This window comes from Aquarana catesbeiana, unplaced genomic scaffold (assembly GCF_042186555.1).
Source record: "Aquarana catesbeiana isolate 2022-GZ unplaced genomic scaffold, ASM4218655v1 unanchor225, whole genome shotgun sequence".
NCBI lineage: Eukaryota > Metazoa > Chordata > Amphibia > Anura > Ranidae > Aquarana > Aquarana catesbeiana.
The window spans coordinates 1522457-1543031 of NW_027362652.1; the positions used below are offsets into that span (position 1 = coordinate 1522457).

A 20575-nucleotide genomic window follows, 5' to 3' on the forward strand; every position below is an offset into this window, starting at 1 on the left:
TAGTGTGAACTAGATGGCATCACTCTCCTGCAGTCACACTGTAAACAGTAGAGCGCTTCCTAGCTGAAGCCTGGTAAAAATATTTCTAGGAGATCCATCTATTTATCTGCTATGTAGCACTGACCCCCGGAGGGGCCACTGGATTTCCTATCCAGTGCGGAGGCAGCCATGCACACAGCAAACAGTTCACTCACACCGGCTCAGAAAACAGTCTAGGTGATGCCTTTTTGAAGTTTATTGATGTAGAACTTGAACAGAATAGGTATCACACTTACAAGGGACAAAAGGGGGGGAAATCAATAGCTTAATAGGAATTACATTCCATATCAATAAAAGGAGTTAAACAAGTGCTCAACAAAACACAGTGCCAGTGGATGAAGCATTATCCCTGCAAGGATGACCCTCCATCTCTATATCACTAATCCTACTTTAAGTGGTTGTATACCCCTGATTTTTACCTACAGGTAAGCCTATAATAAGGCTTACTTGTAGGTAAAATGAATATCTCCTAAACCTGTATGGTTTAGGAGATATTCACTTTGCATGCAGCCACTGACGTCAGCGGCGCATGCGCTCTGAAGGTCCGGCGAATGCTGTCAGAAAATCAGGGCTCCTTGCCGCAGCTCCATCGCGGCTCCGGCCATTCACAGTGCCGGTGAGTGGCCTAGCTGCGAACCAGGAAGAAACGCTGAGGGAACATGTCAGCTCCCTTAGCGGTGACCGGGAGGGGATGCGGGGAGCCTCATTCTAAAAGGTAAGTATTTGAGCCTTTGCTTTACAGGGTTTTTTTTTTTTTTTTTTTTATGCGGGTATACAACTGCTTTAACTAGTACCATAAGACCCGTGAAACAAGCCCTGCACTCTCACTATAGATGCATGTCAATAAAGTAATTCTACACAAACAATGATCTTGCCCCATAGTCAATCTTCCAAGTCTCTGGAATGAAGCAAAGAGATACCTCCTATCTATCTAACTAACCCTAACTAAACACTAATATACTTTGCCTTCTGCCTAACAGCAATAATTCCATAACATGGGAATTATCTAGGTCACAACAATAATGACATGGAGTCTCTATGTACATACAAGTTATAGTTTTGTGAGAGTCAAAGCCCAACAAAGTCATTGAAAAGCATAAAAAATTTCCTGCAACTGTCAGAAATGGTACAAATGTTCAGCCCGACTGTGGATAGCTGAGGGAGATACTCCTCCTCTAAATCCAAGTGATAGCACCATGTGGCTCATCCTTAACTGGAAGCCCAAGTTGCCCCCTGCCTTAGTCAACAGTTCAGTCTCTTCCTTTTTCATGATGGCCAGCTTGCTGTGGGGGTGGCTACCATCAAAGGTGTCCCATCCAATTTTTTTAAATTTGGCATCAGGTACTTAAACCATGTGTCTGCCACAACCCCAAATATTAAATTGCCCTCATTTGGGCTCTCTGGCTAGCCATCTGCATAACTACCTATCTTGTAAATAAATCTCCCCAGGCTCCACCTACTCTTATGCTGCGTACACACGAGCGGACTTTACGGCAGACTTGGTCCGGCGTACCGGATTTCGTCGGACAATTCGATCGTGTGTGGGCTCCAGCGGACTTTGTTTTATCAAAAGTTTGACGGACTTAGATTTGAAACATGTTTCAAATCTATCTGGCGGACTCGAGTCCAGTCGAAAAGTCTGCTCGTCTGTATGCTAGTCCGACGGACAAAAACCGAGGCTAGGGTAGACATTGGCTACTGGCTATGAACTTCCTTGTTTTAGTCCGGTCGTACGTCATCACGTACGAATCCGTCAGACTTTGGTTGATCGTGTGTAGGTAAGTCCGTTAATTCGGAAAGTCCGTCGTAAAGTCCGTCGAAAAGTCCGCTGGGCAAAGTATGCCGTAAAGTCCGGTCGTGTGTACGCGGCATAAGTGTCTAGAAATCTTTGCCAGAATTTGGTGGAGCTAGAATTTCTGTAGGGCTTCAGAACACACAAAAGTTAAAGATTTCCTTGTTACACCAGTCCTGATGCTTTTCCTCAATCTTGTCCATCATCTTCACTGGCATGCAGGGGGTAGTCATATTCTCCTCTAGGGCTACCCATTTTTTACATGATTGCCTGGAGAACTTTGGTAGCTTTATCTTGTCCACATTTCCCAGAGGAACTCAGAGAAAGCCTCATCCTCAGTGAAGGCCCGTGCGAGAGTGCGGGTTGGGAATGCTTCAGCCTCCCATTCTCAGTACGCTTGCTCTAGATGCAGCCCCCCTGCACCAAGTACTGGTGGGTTGTCTGCTCTCTGTCCTGCTTCCTCAAGGTCATTACCTAAAGGTAGGCCGTGTAGCTTTTACCTCCTTGTCAAGCTCCACTCACAGGACAGTTCAGAGGAAGATCCAGGATTTGAGGGTTCTGTCTATAGCACTAAATAGTCCAGTAGCCAGTCCTGGATGGCTCCAGGGGCATGGTTTCCATTGATATCAAATGTAAAATGCCATATTAGACCATTAAATGGACCTAATTTCTACTTTAATTTCAATTTTACTTAGTGCCATCTAATAGCCAAATTTTGCATTTTCTTTTTAAAATCAATGGTTGTTTAACAATGTTGGTTTAATAAACGTATGCCCTTTATGGTTTGCTGTACTCATAAGTACATGAATATGATCTCAGTTATCATTATGAAACCATACCTGACATAGTAAACGAAGGGGTCGATAAGTAAAAATATTTTTTTGATGAATGTGATAAGCATTTGCCCAGCCGTGATGAATTCTAGCCATAATTTAATTAACACAGAGATTTCCTATTGTGGCCAGCTCCATCTAGTGGCCACAATGAGGTATTTCTCCTGAAACCGCCCCCATCAGGAAAAATAGAGCAATACCGCATTATGACCACAGATGGAGCCAAAGACCATAGGAAATCACTGTATGAAATAAAAACCAACCAACATTTGTCACTGCTGGGTGAATGCTGGTTTTTTTTTTTGTTAAATAGACCTCTAAGCGTTTGTGAAAGCGTACACTACAAAATTTGCCAAGGAAAGGGAATGTCTTTGGTGATCTCTGATCTCCTTATGAACTGTTTCTTCCATGATGAAGATCAGCCAAAGGTGTATATCAGGGTGTGCTTTTCCCCACATGAGAGCTGTGATGTCCAGCAACATCAATACACCTTGAGGGTTGTGTGGGATCCCTGATGTACAGGAAGACAGGACTTCAGTGAGGAAAAAGTCCCTCACACACAGCTGGAAAGTGGCTTCTTCCTTGTGTGAGATCTCCGATGTTTGGAAACATGGGACTTCTGTGAAAAACATTTCCCGCACTCAGGACAGGAATATGGCTTCTCCCCCGTGTGAGACCTCTGATGAGAGACAAGTGTTGATTGGTGTGCAAAACATTTCCCGCACTCAGAACAGGAATATGGCTTCTCACCGGTGTGCAATCTCTGATGACTATGAAGTTGCCACCTTTCTGTAAAACATTTTCTGCATTCGGGACAGGTATATGGTTTTTCCCCAGTATGAGATTTCTTATGTCTGGAAAGATGGCATATCTGTGAAAAACATTTCCCGCACTCAGGACAGGAATACGGCTTTTCCTTCGTGTGAGATCTCTGATGTATGACAAGTTCTGTTTTTTGTATAAAACATTTTCCGCACTCAGAGCAGGAATACAGATTCTCACCTGTATGCAATTTCTGATGTTTATGAAAATAGGACATTTCTGAAAAACATTTTCCGCACTCAAGACAGGAATACGGCTTTTCCCCCTTGTGAGATCTCTGATGTCTGTAAAGGTTGGACTTCTGTGAAAAACATTTCCCGCACTCAGGACAGGAATGTGGTTTTTCCTCTGTGTGCAACATCTGATGTGAGACAAGTACTGATTTTAGTGCAAAACATTTTCCACACTCAGAACAGGAATACGGCTTCTCACCTGTGTGTGATCTCTGGTGAATATGAAGATTGGACTTCTGTGTAAAACATTTCCCGCACTCAGTACAGGAAAAAAGTTTCTCAGCTGTGTGCAATCTCCGATGATGAGAAAGACTGGACTTATCTGAAAAACATTTTCCACACTCAGGACAAGGAAATGGCTTCTCCCCTGTGTGAGACCTCAGATGTCTGACAAGTTCAAATTTGTGTACAAAAGATTTCCAGCACTCAGAACAGGAATACGGCTTCTCACCTGTGTGTGATCTCTGGTGATTATGGAAGTCAGACTTCCTTGAAAAACATTTTCCACACTCATTACAGGAATAACGTTTCTCATTTGTGTGTAATTTTCGATGATGATTAAGACTGGACTTATCTGAAAAACATTTTCCACACTCAGGACAGGAAAATGGTTTCTCCCCTGTGTGAGTTCTCTGATGTGTGACAAGTGCAGATTTTTGTAAAAAAGATTTCCAGCACTCAGAACAGGAATACGGCTTCACCCCTGTGTGAGACTTCTGATGTGTGACAAGATCTGATTTATTTACAAAACATTTCCTGCACTCAGGGCAGGAAAATGGCTTCTCCTCTATATGAGTTCTCTGATGTCTGTAAAGATGGGATGTATGTGAAAAACATTTCCCGCACTCAAGGCAAGAATAAGGCTTCTCCCCTGTGTGAGATCTTTCATGCAAATTAAGTTGGGATTTAAATTGGAATCCCTTCCCGCACTCAGTACAGGGAAACCTCTTATCTGTTGGAAGGACGGCACCGTCCCTCACAGTCTGAGGTTCCTCAGGATAAGAGGAATACGATGGTCCATCTACACTGTGTGGTGCCAGATGGACATTTGAGGTAGTCGGGTTTTCTCCTGGACTATACTGTGTGATGTCCTCATCTTCTACTTTACAGTCTGGAGACAAAGTGAGACAATCCTCTGAGGTTTTCCTCATCTCCCGTCCATCTACTAAAATAGGAATAAAAAGATTATTACTACTGAGGAATTAGAAACTGCAATGCTGCAAGCGGAAAGTGATAATGTTGCTAACCCTGACTTACACACACGAGAGGCATGGCTGTATAAAACACAGAGTATGAGCTCCAGTTATTGGACCTTACTAAAAATTGCACAAAGGAACAAAGCTGGCCGTTTACTTGCTTATTTAGCTAGGCCTGAATCCGTCCCCACTTCTATTCTCCGTATTCAGTTATCTATTCGGTGGATTGGCACTGCCCCTCACAAGGTTCTGGATGCTTTCCTGTCTTTATGCTACCACAGTTCAATACTCTGGTAAACAATTATATGAGTATTTGTCTCAGTTATCCCTCCCTTCTTGTAGACGTGGGGAAATGGATGCACCTCTTTCGATTGAGGAGATTGACCTTGCCATGTCGCAACTATCTGCTCACAAAACTCCAGACCTCGATGGCTTCCCGGGTGAATGGTGTGCTCCATTTAAACAATTACTGAGTCCCTTTAGTCTTCGTACATTTAATGAGGCACTGGATGCAGGTGTTCTCCCTCCCTCTATGCAGGAAGCGTTGATTGTCCTTTTGAAACCTCACAAAGCTCTTCCTAAATGTGTATCCTAAAAGGCCAATTTCCCTAAATAATGTGGATGTAAAAATTCCAGTTTAAGTATTGGCAAAATCGATTGAGTAAGGTGGTTGTGAACTTGGTGAAAGGAGATCAAGGTGGTTTTCTACCTTGTCGTTCCAGTAGAATGAACACTATTTCAAAATTTGCAATACCCCCATGAATGTCATCCTACTCGTTTTATTGTTTCTTTGGACACCTGTAAGGCCTTTGATAGTGTTGAATGGCCCTGTTTCATATACTGCAACTTTATGGCTTTGGCCCCTGTATGATAGCTTGGATACGTCTCCTCTATACTAACCCTGCGGCCAGAATTAGAGTAAACTCTTATATTACTTGTGACAGACCCAACCAAGACCAACCTCTGTTCCACACCTATCGATGACAGCTATTCCCTGCATCTCAGAATGAAGATCATTCTGACTAACGCAGGTCCAGACCAGGTGGAGGTCTGGGACCTGGTTAGTCTACTTTGGTTGGGGGAGAAATGTGGCAGACCCAAACCAGGACAGAGGCGTTTGGAGGGGACTGCAGGGTAGCCTCTTGCCTACTGACTATGGTCACTGGCATTTGAGGGAGCTACAAGCATTTAGGAAGATGTCCTGTTATATAATGCAAAAGGACATTATTACATTTAACAGTCAAGGAAGCTATGATGGTCTCTGCCAACTTGAAACTCAGTAAGCAGATGTATGTGAAAAGAAAGCTGGTTAAAGAGATATGGACAGCCCGGGGTCTTCTTGAATAGTGTTGCTGGACAGTCTGAGATCCCTGATTAATCAAATAATAACCTAGGTGTAAATTCATATTGTTAATTAAGTCACCCATTGTTTCTGTCTGTTGGCTAATAATTTGTCTAGCTCTTGGAGGTTCCTATGATGGGATTAGCCTTGTGTCAACTCTACTTTGTTACCCAACATTTGTGTGATGTTTTGGGTACAGATACCAGCCGCCATGGAAGAGGAATTCGGAAGGAGGCTGTGAGCGATGCAGATACAGCACAGGGGACCAGTGCCAATGCAGGTCCTGCTGGGATGGTATGATCCTGTTCCCCAGCAACTCTGGAAGGAAGCTCTAGCGCGCGAGCGGTAGGGATGGGCGAAAGGTTTGGCCCGAGCCCAAGTTCGGGCTGAATTTTCGCTGTTCGGACATTCGATGAACAGCCGAACAAACGGGTCTGACCATTTGTTCGACCCCCTCGATTTGACCACAATGCATTGCGGCGCTGAACAGTGCATTGCAAGCCCTGATTGGCTGAAGCAGTGAAAGCTTCAGCCAATCAGGGCACAGAGCACTGTCAGAGTCATGATTGGACACTGTCATCATGACTTTATCCAATCATGGCTCATTCCCGCCCCACAGTATAAAAGTATTCTTTCAATGGCAGCCATTTTCAGTGTGATTTCAGTGTGGAGAGAGATAGAACAGGGCTCTGTTCAGTGCTATTAGTTAGTGTGCTATACTGTGCTATTTTGCTTCAATTGTCAGTGTAAAATATTAATTTAGTATCAGTCTAGGGATACTGTGAGTGTAGTGAGGAGGACCATCATTCAGCTTTGCATAGTGTGCAGCTAGAGTAGGGACAGCTCAGATAGTTTCAGTGTAGTGTAGTGAGACTGTGTCGGTAATCTTTACATTTGTGCCTAGCTAGAGTAGGGACAGTTCAGATAGCGTCAGTGTAGTGACGGTTGAACACCATCTATTTGATTACGTTATTGCCAGTTTAACGCCATTTTTCTTCTGTGTGCGTTACTGCCAGTTTAACGGCATATAGTTCTGTGCGTCACTGTACGTTTGTCGCATTATATTGCAGTATAATATAGTGTATCCATGGAGTGTGTTTGTGTAGTGTGAGTACTCAAATTAAAAGTGCACCAAACACCTCTTTACATTGATTAAAGTGCATCTACGTACAGATTTCAACTTCTTCGCCAGCAACTACTGTGTCCACAGGCAAAGAGACGTGGGGGTCAGTCCTCAGGCAGGGCATCATTTCCTCTGTTTAGTGAGTTTACCCATGCTATCCAGCCACAGCATGCAAGAGGAGGTGGTGGACTGGCTTAATAAACCTTCCTCATCCTCCTCCTCCTCATCCTCTGTCACACAAGCAGAGACAAGTGTGCAGTCCCCTGCAGTTGCCAGAGTGGATAAACCTGCCTCCTTGTCCACATCTATTCTTGCCATAGCCCCAACATCAGCCATCGAGGAGTCAGCTGAGTTATTTGACCACAGCATCAGCCACTTGCTCCTTGATGATGCCCAGCCATTACTGGATTCAGATGTTGGTTCTGAGGTTGAGGATGACAGGAACATGAAACGAGAGAGAGAGAGGAACATTCGTAGACAAATTGGAATTCATGTTCCCCAAGCCGCAGCGTATTGCCAAGTTGTCTCCAGTGGTAATGATGAAGATGGATGAGATGGAGATCATGAGGTCACTGATGCGACTTGGGTGCCAGATCAGAGGAGGAAACTGAAGGAGATGCGGCACAATCCCAAGGAGGCCGACATCAAGAAGGAGTAGAGAGCAGCCACCCTATTCCATCACATTCTGCAGCTGTTATCTCCCGGCCCACTCCCCAAAGCTCAGCTGTCTGGGCCTTTTTCAGCACATCTGCAGCAGATTACACTGTTGCAATCTGCAAACTGTGTCTCAGGCACATCAAATGTGGCAAAAACACCAACCATGTGCATATCATTGCAATTTTTTTTGTCTTCATCAAGAGCCCCTCTATAGGGTTACAGTTGGAAGGCGTCCCCGACACCCTAAGAGTAATTTTTCTGCACCTGTTTGACAGGTGCATATCATTGCAATTTTTTACAGCAAGGCCAATTCTTGCTTTCATCAAGAGTACCTCTAAAGGGTTACGGTGTGAAGGCGCCACCGATACCCAAAAAAAAAATTTTACGCACCCGTTACTCCTATTCAAATTCAAAGTGACACCAGAATGTATCCAAAAAAAAAAATCTCTAATCTTGATCCCAGTGCACTACATTGTGGCCTTATCATACACACTGGCTCCCCAGCTGTTGCTGAGCAAAATAAAGGCATTTGCAGGGAAATGTCATTTTTTTTAGCTTTATAAATGCAATTATTGCTGCAGCAGATTCTAGACATGGTACAGATCTGCCACTTTACAGGTAGACTAAGGGGACCCCCCAGGCACTATATTGGAAGGCATTTTTGATTTTTAGACTTTTACTTTAAAAATCACTGCTCATTTAAAAATTACGTTTTTCACAAACTTTATTTTTATTGATACATGTCCCCCAGGGCAGGACCCAGACCCCTATATCCATTGTATGCCCAATTACTTGCATATAAGCCTTCAAAATGGGCACTTTTGAAATACGGGTCCCATTGACTTTAATGGGGTTCGTTATTCGGGTCCGAACTTTTGCGGTGTTCAGAAGTTCTGGTGCATACCGAACAGGGGTCCGTTCGGCCCATCCCTAGTGAGTGGCGCCACCAGAGAAAAACCTTAGTTAGACTTACCGGTGACGGTATTTCTACGAGCCTTTCAGGACAGCACCTTGGAGAGAGCGTAGCTCCACCTCTTAGACAGGAAACACTGCGTGACAACGCCCCTTTAAAAAGCAGCTGCTTCCACCATGCCATCAGTTGTTACCGAGAAATCCTCCGACATGCTGGAAAATATAATCAGACAATTACCAGGTCCTATAATTATACTTTACATATGATAACCAAGGGAGGGAAGTAGGCTGCTGTCCTGAAAGGCTCGTAGAAATACCGTCACCGGTAAGTCTAACTAAGGTTTTCTCCCTTCGCCTTTCAGGACAGCACCTTGGAGAGGATAACCGAGAAACTTACTTCAGGGTGGGACTACTGCCTGCAAAACCTTCCTACCAAATGATTGGTCCGAGGCTGATAGTAGATCCAAGCGGTAGTGCCTTATGAAGGTCGAAAAACTGGACCATGTGGCAGCCTTGCAGATTTGCTCAGGAGATGCCCCAGCCCTTTCTGCCCATGATGCCGCCACTGCTCGAGTAGAATGAGGTAATACCCCTTCCGGAGGTTCCAGACCCAAAAATATGTATGCCTCTTTGATGGCCTGCTTTAACCATCTTCCAAGGGTGCTTTTGGAAGCTTTACCTCCTTTGTGAGTACCTTCCATTAAAACAAAGAGTGAGGATGACTTTCTGATTTCCTTTGTTCTTTCCAGATATTTAAGCAGGCACCTCCTGACATCAAGGGTATGGAAAGCTTCTTCTCCTGCTCCCGAAGGTAAAGGACAAAAAGTAGGGAGAATGATTTCCTGTGTACGGTGAAAAACTGAAGCCACCTTTGGTAGAAATGCTGGATCCGTCCTTAAGACTACCCTATCCTGTAGACATCTCATGAAGGGCTCTTTAATTGAAAGGGCTTGTAACTCACTAATTCTACGTGCAGAAGTTACTGCTACCAATAAAATAGTCTTTAACGTCAAGAAACGTAATGATGCTTCTTCTCTGGGTTCAAACGGTGCCATAGTTAGACCCTGAAGAACTAAAGATTAATCCCATTTGGGAAAACTAACAACAGGTCTAGGCTTTACTTTTGCCATTGCCCTAAAAAATCTGATTATTAAAGGTTCCCCTGACAGGGTTCTTTCCAAAAAAACTGATAAAGCAGCTACCTGCGTCTTGAGCGTACTTGCTGCTAACCCCTTCTCCAATCCCTCTTGAAGAAATTCCAAAACTGAAAATGTGGTACGAAAATCAAAGTTTTTACTGGAACACCAAGAATTATAGATCTTCTAGACTTTAAAGTAAATGTCTCTCGTCACTTTTTTTTCTACTTGCCAGAAGGGTAGAAATAAGCCTCTCTGATAAACCCTTCCGTCTTAAGATTTGTTCTTCAGAAACCAAGCTGTTAGTTTGAGGTAAGCTGGATCTGGATGGAGAATTCGGCCCTGACTCAACAGGTCTGTCCTGATTGGTAATCTCCAAGCAGGTTTCACTGAGAGGTTCATCAAGGTTGAAAACCAGGGTCTTTTTGGCCAATAAGGAGCTATTAATATTAGCTCCGTGGACTCCAATCTGAATTTGGCTAACACCTTTGGTATCAGTTGGAACGGGGGAAAAGCGTAGGACAGATGGAAGTCCCATTTGTGAGCTAACGCATCTACTCCGAGAGCTTGATCCTGTCTCTGAAGAGAGAAGAAGACTGGTATTTTTGCATTTTCCTCTTTTGCAAAGAGGTCCACTTGGGGATGACCCCAACTCTTGGAAATCTTTTCGAATAATTCCTGATTGAGAGACCACTCTGCTTCCCTTATTTCTTTCCTGCTGAGGAGATCTGCTAAGGTGTTTTCCGTCCCCTTTAGATGGACTGCTGATAGAGAGGCCACATTGTTCTCTGCCCATCTTAGGATCTGATGCGCTAGACCCATTAGGGTTTTGCTTTTTGTGCCCCCTTGCTTTGTTAAATATAATACTGTCGTCATATTGTCTGACAATATTTGGACATGTTGATTCACTAGAAATTCCTGGAGGGAGAGGAGGCTTAAGTGAACAGCCTTTAACTCTCTCCAATTTGAAGATCTTCTTGCTTCTGGTTTGGTCCAAACTCCCTGAACCGTTTTTTCTTCCAGGTGAGCTCCCCATCCCCAGGCGCTGGCATCTGTAGTCAGCCTTCTGGTTACCGGAAAGACCCAAGGAAGCCCTTTTGAAACGTTTCCTAGGTTCCTCCACCACCAGAGAGACCTTTTTGCTCTTGCCCCCAAGTTGAATTTCTTCTCCAGAGGTTCCTGGTATGACCAATTCATCAGGATATCCGATTGCAGAGGACGGGAATGCAACCTGGCCCACTGTACCGAAGGAATTGCTGCTGTCAACAGACCCAGAGCAGACATGGCTTGTCTTACAGAGATCTCTGCGTTGGATTGAAGTGTTATCAGGGTCAACTGCATCTTCTCTATTTTCTCCTGGGGTAGAAAAATTTTCTGTTCTATCGAGTCTATTTCGTACCCCAGAAACCTTACCCTTTGAGATGGAATTAAGTTTGACTTCTGAAGATTGAGAAGCCATCCCAAACCTCTTAAATGTGTTTGAACTGTCTGTAGGTTGACCTCTACTTGACCCCTTGAGTCTGCAAACAGTAGCAGATCGTCCAAATAGGGTACTATTGAAATCCCCTTCAGTCTCAGGGGCTCCAAAGATTCCGCCATCACTTTTGTGAATACCCTGGGAGAAGAGGAAAGACCGAAAGGCAGAGCCCGAAACTGCAGGTGCCAAATCTCCCCTCCCCCCAGATTGACTGCAAGACGCAGGAACCTTTGTGATGGGGGCGCTATTGGTATATGGAGATAGGCATCTCTCAAATCGATGGAAGCCATATGACATTTGGGGGTTAGCAAATTCCTTACTGAGAAAATCGTATCCATCCTGAATTTTTTGTATTTTATGGATCGATTTAGAACCTTTAAATTGAGAATCAGGCGGAACTTTCCTGATGGCTTTTTGACCATAAAAATGTGGGAGTAAAACCCCTTCCCCTCTTGATCTTTCGGAACCTGGGAAATGACCTTCTGTTGCATCAGTTCCTGTAACAGAGACTTCATGGCCAGAGCCTTTTCCCGATCCTTTGGCAGGTTTGTGATGTAAAACCGACTTGGGGGGCTTTGTGAGAATTCCAATTGATAACCCTTTTTGATTAACCCCAGAACAAAAGGACTCTTTGTTGTTTTTTCCCAGATTGGTAAGAAGTCCTGTAGTCTCCCCCCTACTAGATGGTCATTGTTTTTTAGGGGTTTGTTCTGGGGTTCTAAAGAGTACCCCACCTCTACCTCTTCCTCTCTGAGAAGACCAGGGTCTCTTCTGTGTGTGGTCCTTTTCCTTATCGGTTTGTCGAAAAGGACGAAAATTTTTCCTCTGCTGTACCGTTTTCTTCTTCTGTGGGAAAGCTTTCTTCTTGTCTGCTGTCCTGTCAAGGACAGTCTCTAGTTCTGGCCCAAACATCAGGTCTCCTGAAAAGGGAATTCCGCACAGTTTTACTTTAGAAGCTGAATCCCCTGACCAGGTCTTTAGCCAGAGTGCTCTTCTTGCTGAGTTAACAAGCGCAGAGGACCTGGCTGACATCCTGATAGATTCTGCAGAGGCATCTGCCATATATTTTACTGCCTTAAGCAGGGTAGGGAAGGACTCCAATAAGTCTTTTCTGGAGGTACCTGCCACAACATGATTTTTAAGTTGCTCTAACCAGCACTCCAGATTCCTAGCCACAACCGTAGCCGCCATTGCTGGCTTAAGATTAGCTAGAGATGAGTCCCAGGCTTTCTTCAGTAGCCCATCTGCCCTCTTATCCATAGCATCTTTGAGAATACCCATGTCCTCAAAAGCTAAATCAGTCTTCCTAGATACTTGAGAAAAGGCAACGTCTATTTTTGGTTTTTTATTCCACAATAGTTCCTCATTCTCCTCAAAAGGAAACCTCCTTTTGAGGGTTTTAGAAAAAAACTGTCCTCTCTCTGGGTTCTTCCATTCCTTTTTAATAGTGTCTGTTAACACTTTATGCACAGGGAACACCCTGTGTTTAATTTCCTCCAGCCCCAGGTACATCTTATCATGCACAGACAGCTGAGCCTTTTCTTCCTGGATCTCCAGGGTAGTATAAATTGCCTTGAGTAATTCATCCACCTCCTCAAGTGACAGCTTATATCTAGATGATCTTGACTCTTCTTCCACCTCCTCCTCCTCAGAATCAATGGTTGAGGGTGGAATGCTTTCCCTTTCCTCCTCCGACTCACTTTCCACCTGTCTGGAAGTGGACTGAGGGAAACTGGAGTGAGAACTCTGCTCCTGGCTGGAACTCTGGCCGTGCTTTACAAGGGAACGCACTGTCCCTAGGGCCTCTGCTAACTCCTTCCTCACAGAAGATAAGAGCTCTTTGCACTCTTGTGAGGATTCTTCTTTTACTAAATCCACAATGCAGGATTTGCACAGTGGTTTGGGCCAAGAGTCCCTTAAAGGATTTTTGCATGAGGGGCACTTTCTCCCTGTTCTCTCTGATTTGGCAGTAGCTTTCTGAAACAGAGAAACAAGAAAAAACCCAGGTCCTTTAGAACTAAGGCTTCAGGGAAAAGTAGTAACTCCAGCCAACACCCTAAGTGCCCAGAGTCTCACTCCTTTGCTGAACTGCTAATGGAAACTGTTACCCCATAGCAGACAGCAGCAGGTTTTGAATAACCACATCAAAGATAAAACACCCAGTGATATAAAAGGAAAGAGGTGCCACCGCACCTCTCCTACCTGGGCCTGGCCGGGAACCTGGGCGCCTGCATCCGCCATTGCTGCTGACGATTCCGCTGTCTCCATAGTGCAATCCGCAGCTGCTGCACTGTGTACTAGGCTCCATGTGCCAAACAAAAGGAAGTCCCGGCCAGAGGACCCGCCCCTTCCTCCTGCGTTCCAGCAGCAGGAACCAATCGCTGCTACGCCCCGCCGGAAGTATCCGCCCACCGGAACTGACATCACCTGCTGTCCGGGATTCGGCGCCGCCATGCAGAGGCCTGGCATGGACGCTCTTACTGAGCACAACCGCGGCCCCCCGAACACCCCGGGTGGAAAACTTCCGGCAGACCATTACTCCTGTGAGCCGGAGAAGGAAGGGACACCGGAGCACCCTCCTCACGTAAGGGAAGGAGCTGGGTTGGTCTGAGTATCCAAACGTGGAGGTCCTGCCAAAACCCTCTCCTTGGAGAGAGCGCAGCCCCTCTGGTTCCCCAAGCAGTGCTTCCACCATGGCGGAGGAAACACTAAAACTGATGGCATGGTGGAAGCAGCTGCTTTTTAAAGGGGCGTTGTCACGCAGTGTTTCCTGTCTAAGAGGTGGAGCTACGCTCTCTCCAAGGTGCTGTCCTGAAAGGCGAAGGGAGAAAATTCTCTCCACCATCCAGGAAAGGTACTGGTCTCAGTACGAAGTGCGAATGCTGTTTTTGGGAGTAATAAAAAAGAAAAACGCACAAGGAAGGGACAGCTGAGTTAAGCAGGCTGGTCTAGAAAGAGATGCGGTTGGATCAGAGCTACAGAGCCATCCGCTGGTATGTAGCCAAAGTGTGCCCATGGACACTGGATGACAGCCCCATGGAAGGCTTTGGCTACAGCAGCCTGGGGCTGCTGTACAGGTGGCTTGCCAAGGAAGGACCCCGACTTTGAGAGCTATCTAGAGTGGCATTTGGAGGAAATCTTGGAGTACAGAGACCGGAGGCTGAATGTCTTGGAAGTACTCTGGGCACAGGAAGATTTGAAGTTTCTAGCCATTCAGGAATCAGAGCTGGAGATCGCCTACAGATGGCTGCTATACTCTGCTCAGCAGCAGCAGTGCATGGCTCCCTTGGCCTGGGGCTATCGGGAAGTATAGCTGACAGCTCTGAAATCCTGGCTGAAGTGTTGGCAATGGGGCAGAGTGACAGTGTGATTTGCCCACCTCCAGCTTTGGAAGTGGATTGCTTATGGCGGATACAGCATATGTTGATTCACCTTGATGAACCTGTTTTTTTGCACAGGATAAGCCTGGATGTAGGGACGAGTCTGTCCAGCAGACAGTTAAGGGTTTTGGGAGAGGGAGCAGCCGGCTCACCTACCCAGGGGAAGTTCAAGGACCAGGGAGGAGAGGTAGCCATCCTCACTCCCCAGCCACAGATCACAGAAAGCCTGGATTAAACTGACTTTTCATTGGAGGATGTAACATTTACTGAGCTTCAAGCTAAAGTGCTGACATTGGGCCCAAATGCCACCAGCCCATGCCCTGGATTTTCAGCAATTCCAGAGACTGGGGATTTAATAGAGTTTTCTGCTCAGGAGGAACAACCCGGTGAGCCTCCAGTGGAAGAGCTGGCATCAGGGCAGAACATCACTGAGCTCTGCCCAGCAGCTTCAGCCTTCCTAAGAGAAAAAAAAGTCTGCCTTTGTCCCACACCACTGACAGGGACATGGAATTTCATGCCAGCAGCATCTGTGGAGTTACAACAAACTCCTCCAGCCAAAACACTGGCCGCAGGGCAGAGTGCTGCCCAGCTCTGCACACCCATGTCTGCAAACCCAGCCAAAGGTCTGGCATTGGAGTAGAGTGCTACAGACCTCTGCCCCACACCGACAGCAGTTCCAGGGGACCAGGAAGGGAAGGCGATTGTCCTTCATCCCCAATGGCAGACCCACAGTCCAGAAGAAGAGGTGGCAGTCCTCACTCCTTGTGGCAGTTCAAAGACCAGAGAGGGGAGGAAGCCGGCCTCCCTCCCCAACAGTTAGCCAGAGCGGATGATGTGGGTGTGCTCTACCCACCTCTACCCAGCACTGGCAACAACTTCAGAGTTCCAGGGAGCCGGGGAAAGTGGCCCCTCTCCCCAGCGACAAGCTGATGTAGTGAAGCTCCTACTCCCAGCTGAAGCACTGGCAACAGGACAGAGTGCCGCTGGCCTCTGTCTAGCACCTATAGTGTCTCCATGGCTTCAGGGAGCTGGGCAGTCGGCCCCTCTCCCCAGCAGCGGATCAAACCCCAGACTGGAAAAGACCACCCAGCTGAAGTGCTGGCAACACGGCAGAGTGCCGCTGGCCTCTGTCTAGTACCTACAGTGTCTTATTGGCTTCAGGAAGCCGGGGCAGTTGGCCCCTTTCCCAAGTACAAGACCGAGCCACGGAATGGTAAAGACCACCCAGCTGAAGCACTGGCAACAGGGCAGAGATTCCACAACCTCTGTCCCACACCTACCGATGACAACTTCTCCCTGCAGCCCAGAATGAAGATCATCTGGACTGACTATGTGGGTTCACTCTGCCTAATGCACGTCCAGAACAGGTGGAGGTCTGGGACCTGGTTAGTCTACTTTGGTTGAGGGAGAAATGTGACAGACTCAACTGGGACAGGGGCTTTTGGAGGGGACTGCAGGGTAGCCTATTGACTATGGGCACTGGCATTTGAGGGAGCTACAAGCATTTAGGAAGATGTCCTGTTATATAATGCAAAAGGACATTATTACATTTATCAGTCAAGGAAGCCATTATCGTCCCTGCCAACTTGAAACTTAGTGAATAAAAAGCTGATTAATAAGATTTGGACAGCCCTTGGTCTTCTTGAAGAGTGTTGCCGGACAGCCTGTGATCCCCGATTAATCAAAGCATTGTTTAGGTGTAAATTTCTATTGTTAATTGAGTCACCTATTGTTTGTCTGTTGGCTAATTTGTCTAACACTTGAGGGTCCTTATGATGGGATTAGCCTTCTGTCAACTCTACTTCGTTATCTAACCTTTGTATGATGTTTTGGGTAAATATTTGGTTTTATTGTTCATGTGGTAACTGACCTACTTTTGAAGGGTATAAAAACCTGTACTTCTGTTCAACAAACAGTCATTCCTTTGGTTTCACCTCAACATCTTGTCAATGTATGATGCTTGGGATAAAAGAGCTGGTATTAGCTCTCAAATAATTGTGCCACATCGTTGGTGTCACTGGGAGGACCTGTGCCCCATCATTGGTGTCATTGGGCCCAATTGTTGGGATTATTGAGTGGAACTGTGCCCTGTCATTGGTAAAAATTGTGCCCCATCATTTGTGTTATTGGTAATAATTATTGTGCCCCATTTTTGGGGTCATTGGAAAGAATTGTGCCCTTCGGTGGTGTCAGAGGATGAAATAGGGCCCCAAGAGCTGAACAAACGCAAGCAAAGGTCCGCATCTGGCTCCCAGGCTGCAGTTTGGAGACCACTACCATAGAGTATAAATTGCAGGGCCTAAGATTACACAATGTGCAATATAAATCATATAGTGTAATAGTCAGCACTTGTAATATTGGTATTCAGTAATCCACAGTAGTCAAAATGTTTACTTACATGAGACAAGTTGCAAAGGTCCCACACTGCTGCCCCCCATCTCCTGAGACTGCACTCAGTGGCTTGGGTCTGAGACTATACAGACATATCCCTCCACTCATAGTCCATATTCCCATCGCACACATCCTGTAATGAGCTCTTAAGGTACCGGGTACTGTAGCGACTGCCAGCTGGATACTGGAACCAGTACGATATGTACATTTTCGCCAGCACACCAAGGATCATCAATTTCGTTCAAACACCATTTTGCGATGTGATCTTTCTTGAATAAAAACCGTTTGAATGAAATTGATGATCCTTGATGTGCTGGCGAATATCTACATATCCCTCAAACCCGGCACAGCCAGCAAACAGAGCAGGTAACCTGGGAGAATTGTTCTGTCAAGAGATCTTGCTGGACCCGGGCATGGGGCAGAAGACCCAAGGAACATATCCCAGGTGCCTAGGTTGAGCACTGAACATGAAGAAAAGCAACATTTCCCTACTAGCTGAACCCCAGAATCTACATAAATCCAGTCTATATACATAAAATTGTGTCTGCTGCACAGAGAAGGAAGATTATTCGAGAGAAATACAGGAATACAGGACGGGGAACACAGCTCAGGATATCACCCCAGGCTGACATCACCCAGTTCTTGCCCTACTCTGGACCAATCGGTGAACAGTGTGTAATGTATTTAGTGTTAATGACCCACCTGTGCTGATCTCGGTAGGAGTGTCCTCCTCTATAAATGTCCCCGTTATTCCATCCTCCTCCATAGACTGCTCATCATCTCTAACATAAGTCTCTTCTTCTTCTGCTTTACCCACAACTTTAGACTCTCTCAGGTTTAAACTCTGAATATATAATAAAAATTACATAAATTGTAACAATGCAGATAATGTACAGATCCGAATGATACTATCAGTGATTGTTCCTCATCTACCTGATGATGGTGAGGGATGGTGTGATCTTCCTGTGTGGAATCCCGGGAATACAGAGGATGGGGACATCTCTCTGGTGGGTTCCCATTACTGGATCCATCTGTAGGAAACACACACACTGACTGAATACATTGTTTCTATGTGTTTATCAGATGATGGGGATCTAGGTGGACCCTCCGTACTGCTCTCTCCTTTACAATAAAGTCTCCTCTTACCCGGTGATGTGAGGGGCGGCTGATTGTCCATCATGATGTCCTTGTAGAGATCCTTGTGTCCTTCTAAATACTCCCACTCCTCCATGGAGAAATAGACAGTGACATCCTGACACCTTATAGGAACCTGACACACACAATGATACAGTCACCATCCAGACACATCCCTTGTCTGTTACTGGATAATGTCCCAGAATTCCCAGCACCGCTCACCTCTCCTGTCAGCAGCCCCATCATCTTCTTGGTGACTTCTAGAATCTTCTCCATGTTGTGTCTCTCAGGTTTTAGGGAGTCACATGGAGGCACTGTGATGGTCATATGATCACCTGACTTCGAAATCGGAAATCTCTGTATTGGAAAACCAATAGGAATATCACGTTAAAATCCCAGAATCCTCCTCACCTCTCCGGTCAGGTCTGTGTTTTATTAATAGAGATAAGAGTGATGTCATGTGACCTCCCAGAATCCTCCTCACCTCTCCGGTCAGTAGGTAGATGATCTCCAGGGTGAGGTTTAGTATCCTCTCAGTCATGTGACTCCGGTCCTCCTCCATCCTCATTGGTGTGGTCATGTGATCTATGGGGGTTTTCTGTAGACAGAGAATTATTTGGACTGTACTGGTTGTACAATATTAGGATGGGGATGTAAGGGGTTAACCCTTTCGCTGCCGGAGTTGTTTTTTGCAATTTTTTTTGCACACATATTTTAAAAATCATTTTAGGCCTGAAGATTACATAAAACCCCCAAACATTATATCTTTTCTTTTATGTCACACTAAAGTGAATTTTTTGGAGCACACAAACAACTACCCAAATTAGTAGTAAAATATAAAAAATTAGGTTGCACCACTTAAATAGCTACCCAAAATGTCAAACCTTTAATTTTAGACAGACTTCAGTACCCTATATTTTCTATAGGTGACTCTTGAAAGGCCCCCTGTGGGTCATCAGTTTAGTGTTACAGAGAAGGTCTGATGCTAGAATTATGGCTCTCACTCTGGTGTGCGTGGTGATGTACAGTATCACAATTTACGTTTTCACACACAGGCGACCCGACGTTAGCGTTTACGTTTGTATGTGCTTATATGTGAAGGCGATCCAACCCGATCACCAATGGTCACCAATGGAGGAAGCTCTGCTGAGTACACGTCAGACTACGGTTGTAAAAATGAATGGGAAGTGATATCACCCCAAAGTTATTTACAAAAAATATATATATATATATATATATATATATATATATATATATATATATATATATATATATATATATATATATATATATATATATATATATATATATAGTCACTTTAGGAGTGTCCGGGCTCCGGACACACAGTGGTCTATGGGAAGTGTCCTAGCTTGCAATCAACTGATTGCAAGCTGGGAAGTTGATTTGCCCGTGTGTAGGGAGAGCTTGGGGTGCAAGCGATGCGCCCGCAAACACTCCCCCACTCTCCAGTGATTTGTCACTGCTCCTATTCTTTTTTTTTAATGGCCGGGACCAGAGGATGTAGGCGGTGCATTTTGTGGCACCGTGTCACTTTCCCTGATCACCATGGTTGGAGTGAGTGGACTGAGAAGGACGGCGCGTGGTTACTGGTGATTGACTCCCGAGCTGAGCGGAGTGGCTTCTAACAGTATGTAAAGCGCCGTGGCTCAGTGTGTGTCAGCTTGTGTCTCTCTCCTCCTAGCTAGCTCTAGTCTGTATGTGGCCACGAGCCGCCCCTCCGCTCTGCATACACTAATCCCTGGCCCCTTCCCTCACTCATTCAGTCAGTTGATTCCCTTCCCTGCGCTTCTCTGCTCGCCTCTCTCTCTACTCACTCAGTGAGTGACTGGAGTCTGTGCTGATGGTGGGGGGTGGTTTGTCCTGGGGGTCTATGCTGATAGTGCGGAGGGTGGTTTGTCCTGGGGGGGGTCTATACTCATGGTGGGGGGTGGTTTGTCCTGGGGGGGGTCTATGCTGATGGTGGGGGGGGGTTTGTCCTGGGGGGGGGTCTGTGCTGATGGTGGGGGGGTGGTTTGTCCTGGGGGGGGGGTCTGTGCTGATGGTGGGGGGCTGGTTTGTCCTGGGGGGGTCTGTGCTGATGGTGGGAG

General features: G+C 45.8%; 1 protein-coding gene across 1 annotated transcript in view; it reads right to left on the bottom strand.

Annotated features, from left to right (window-relative positions):
* Window positions 1-220: 220 nt before the first annotated feature.
* LOC141121579 (uncharacterized) overlaps window positions 221-20575 on the bottom strand; it is a 174657-nt gene continuing 154302 nt past the window's right edge. The window contains exons 18-23 of the mRNA XM_073611213.1: window positions 18952-19065; window positions 18690-18824; window positions 18480-18603; window positions 18267-18364; window positions 18036-18177; window positions 221-4884 (exon numbers count right to left, since the gene is read on the bottom strand). Of these exons, the coding sequence (XP_073467314.1) occupies window positions 3218-4884; window positions 18036-18177; window positions 18267-18364; window positions 18480-18603; window positions 18690-18824; window positions 18952-19065 (2280 nt within the window). The 3' untranslated portion in view covers window positions 221-3217. The remainder of the gene's footprint in view (window positions 4885-18035; window positions 18178-18266; window positions 18365-18479; window positions 18604-18689; window positions 18825-18951; window positions 19066-20575) is intronic.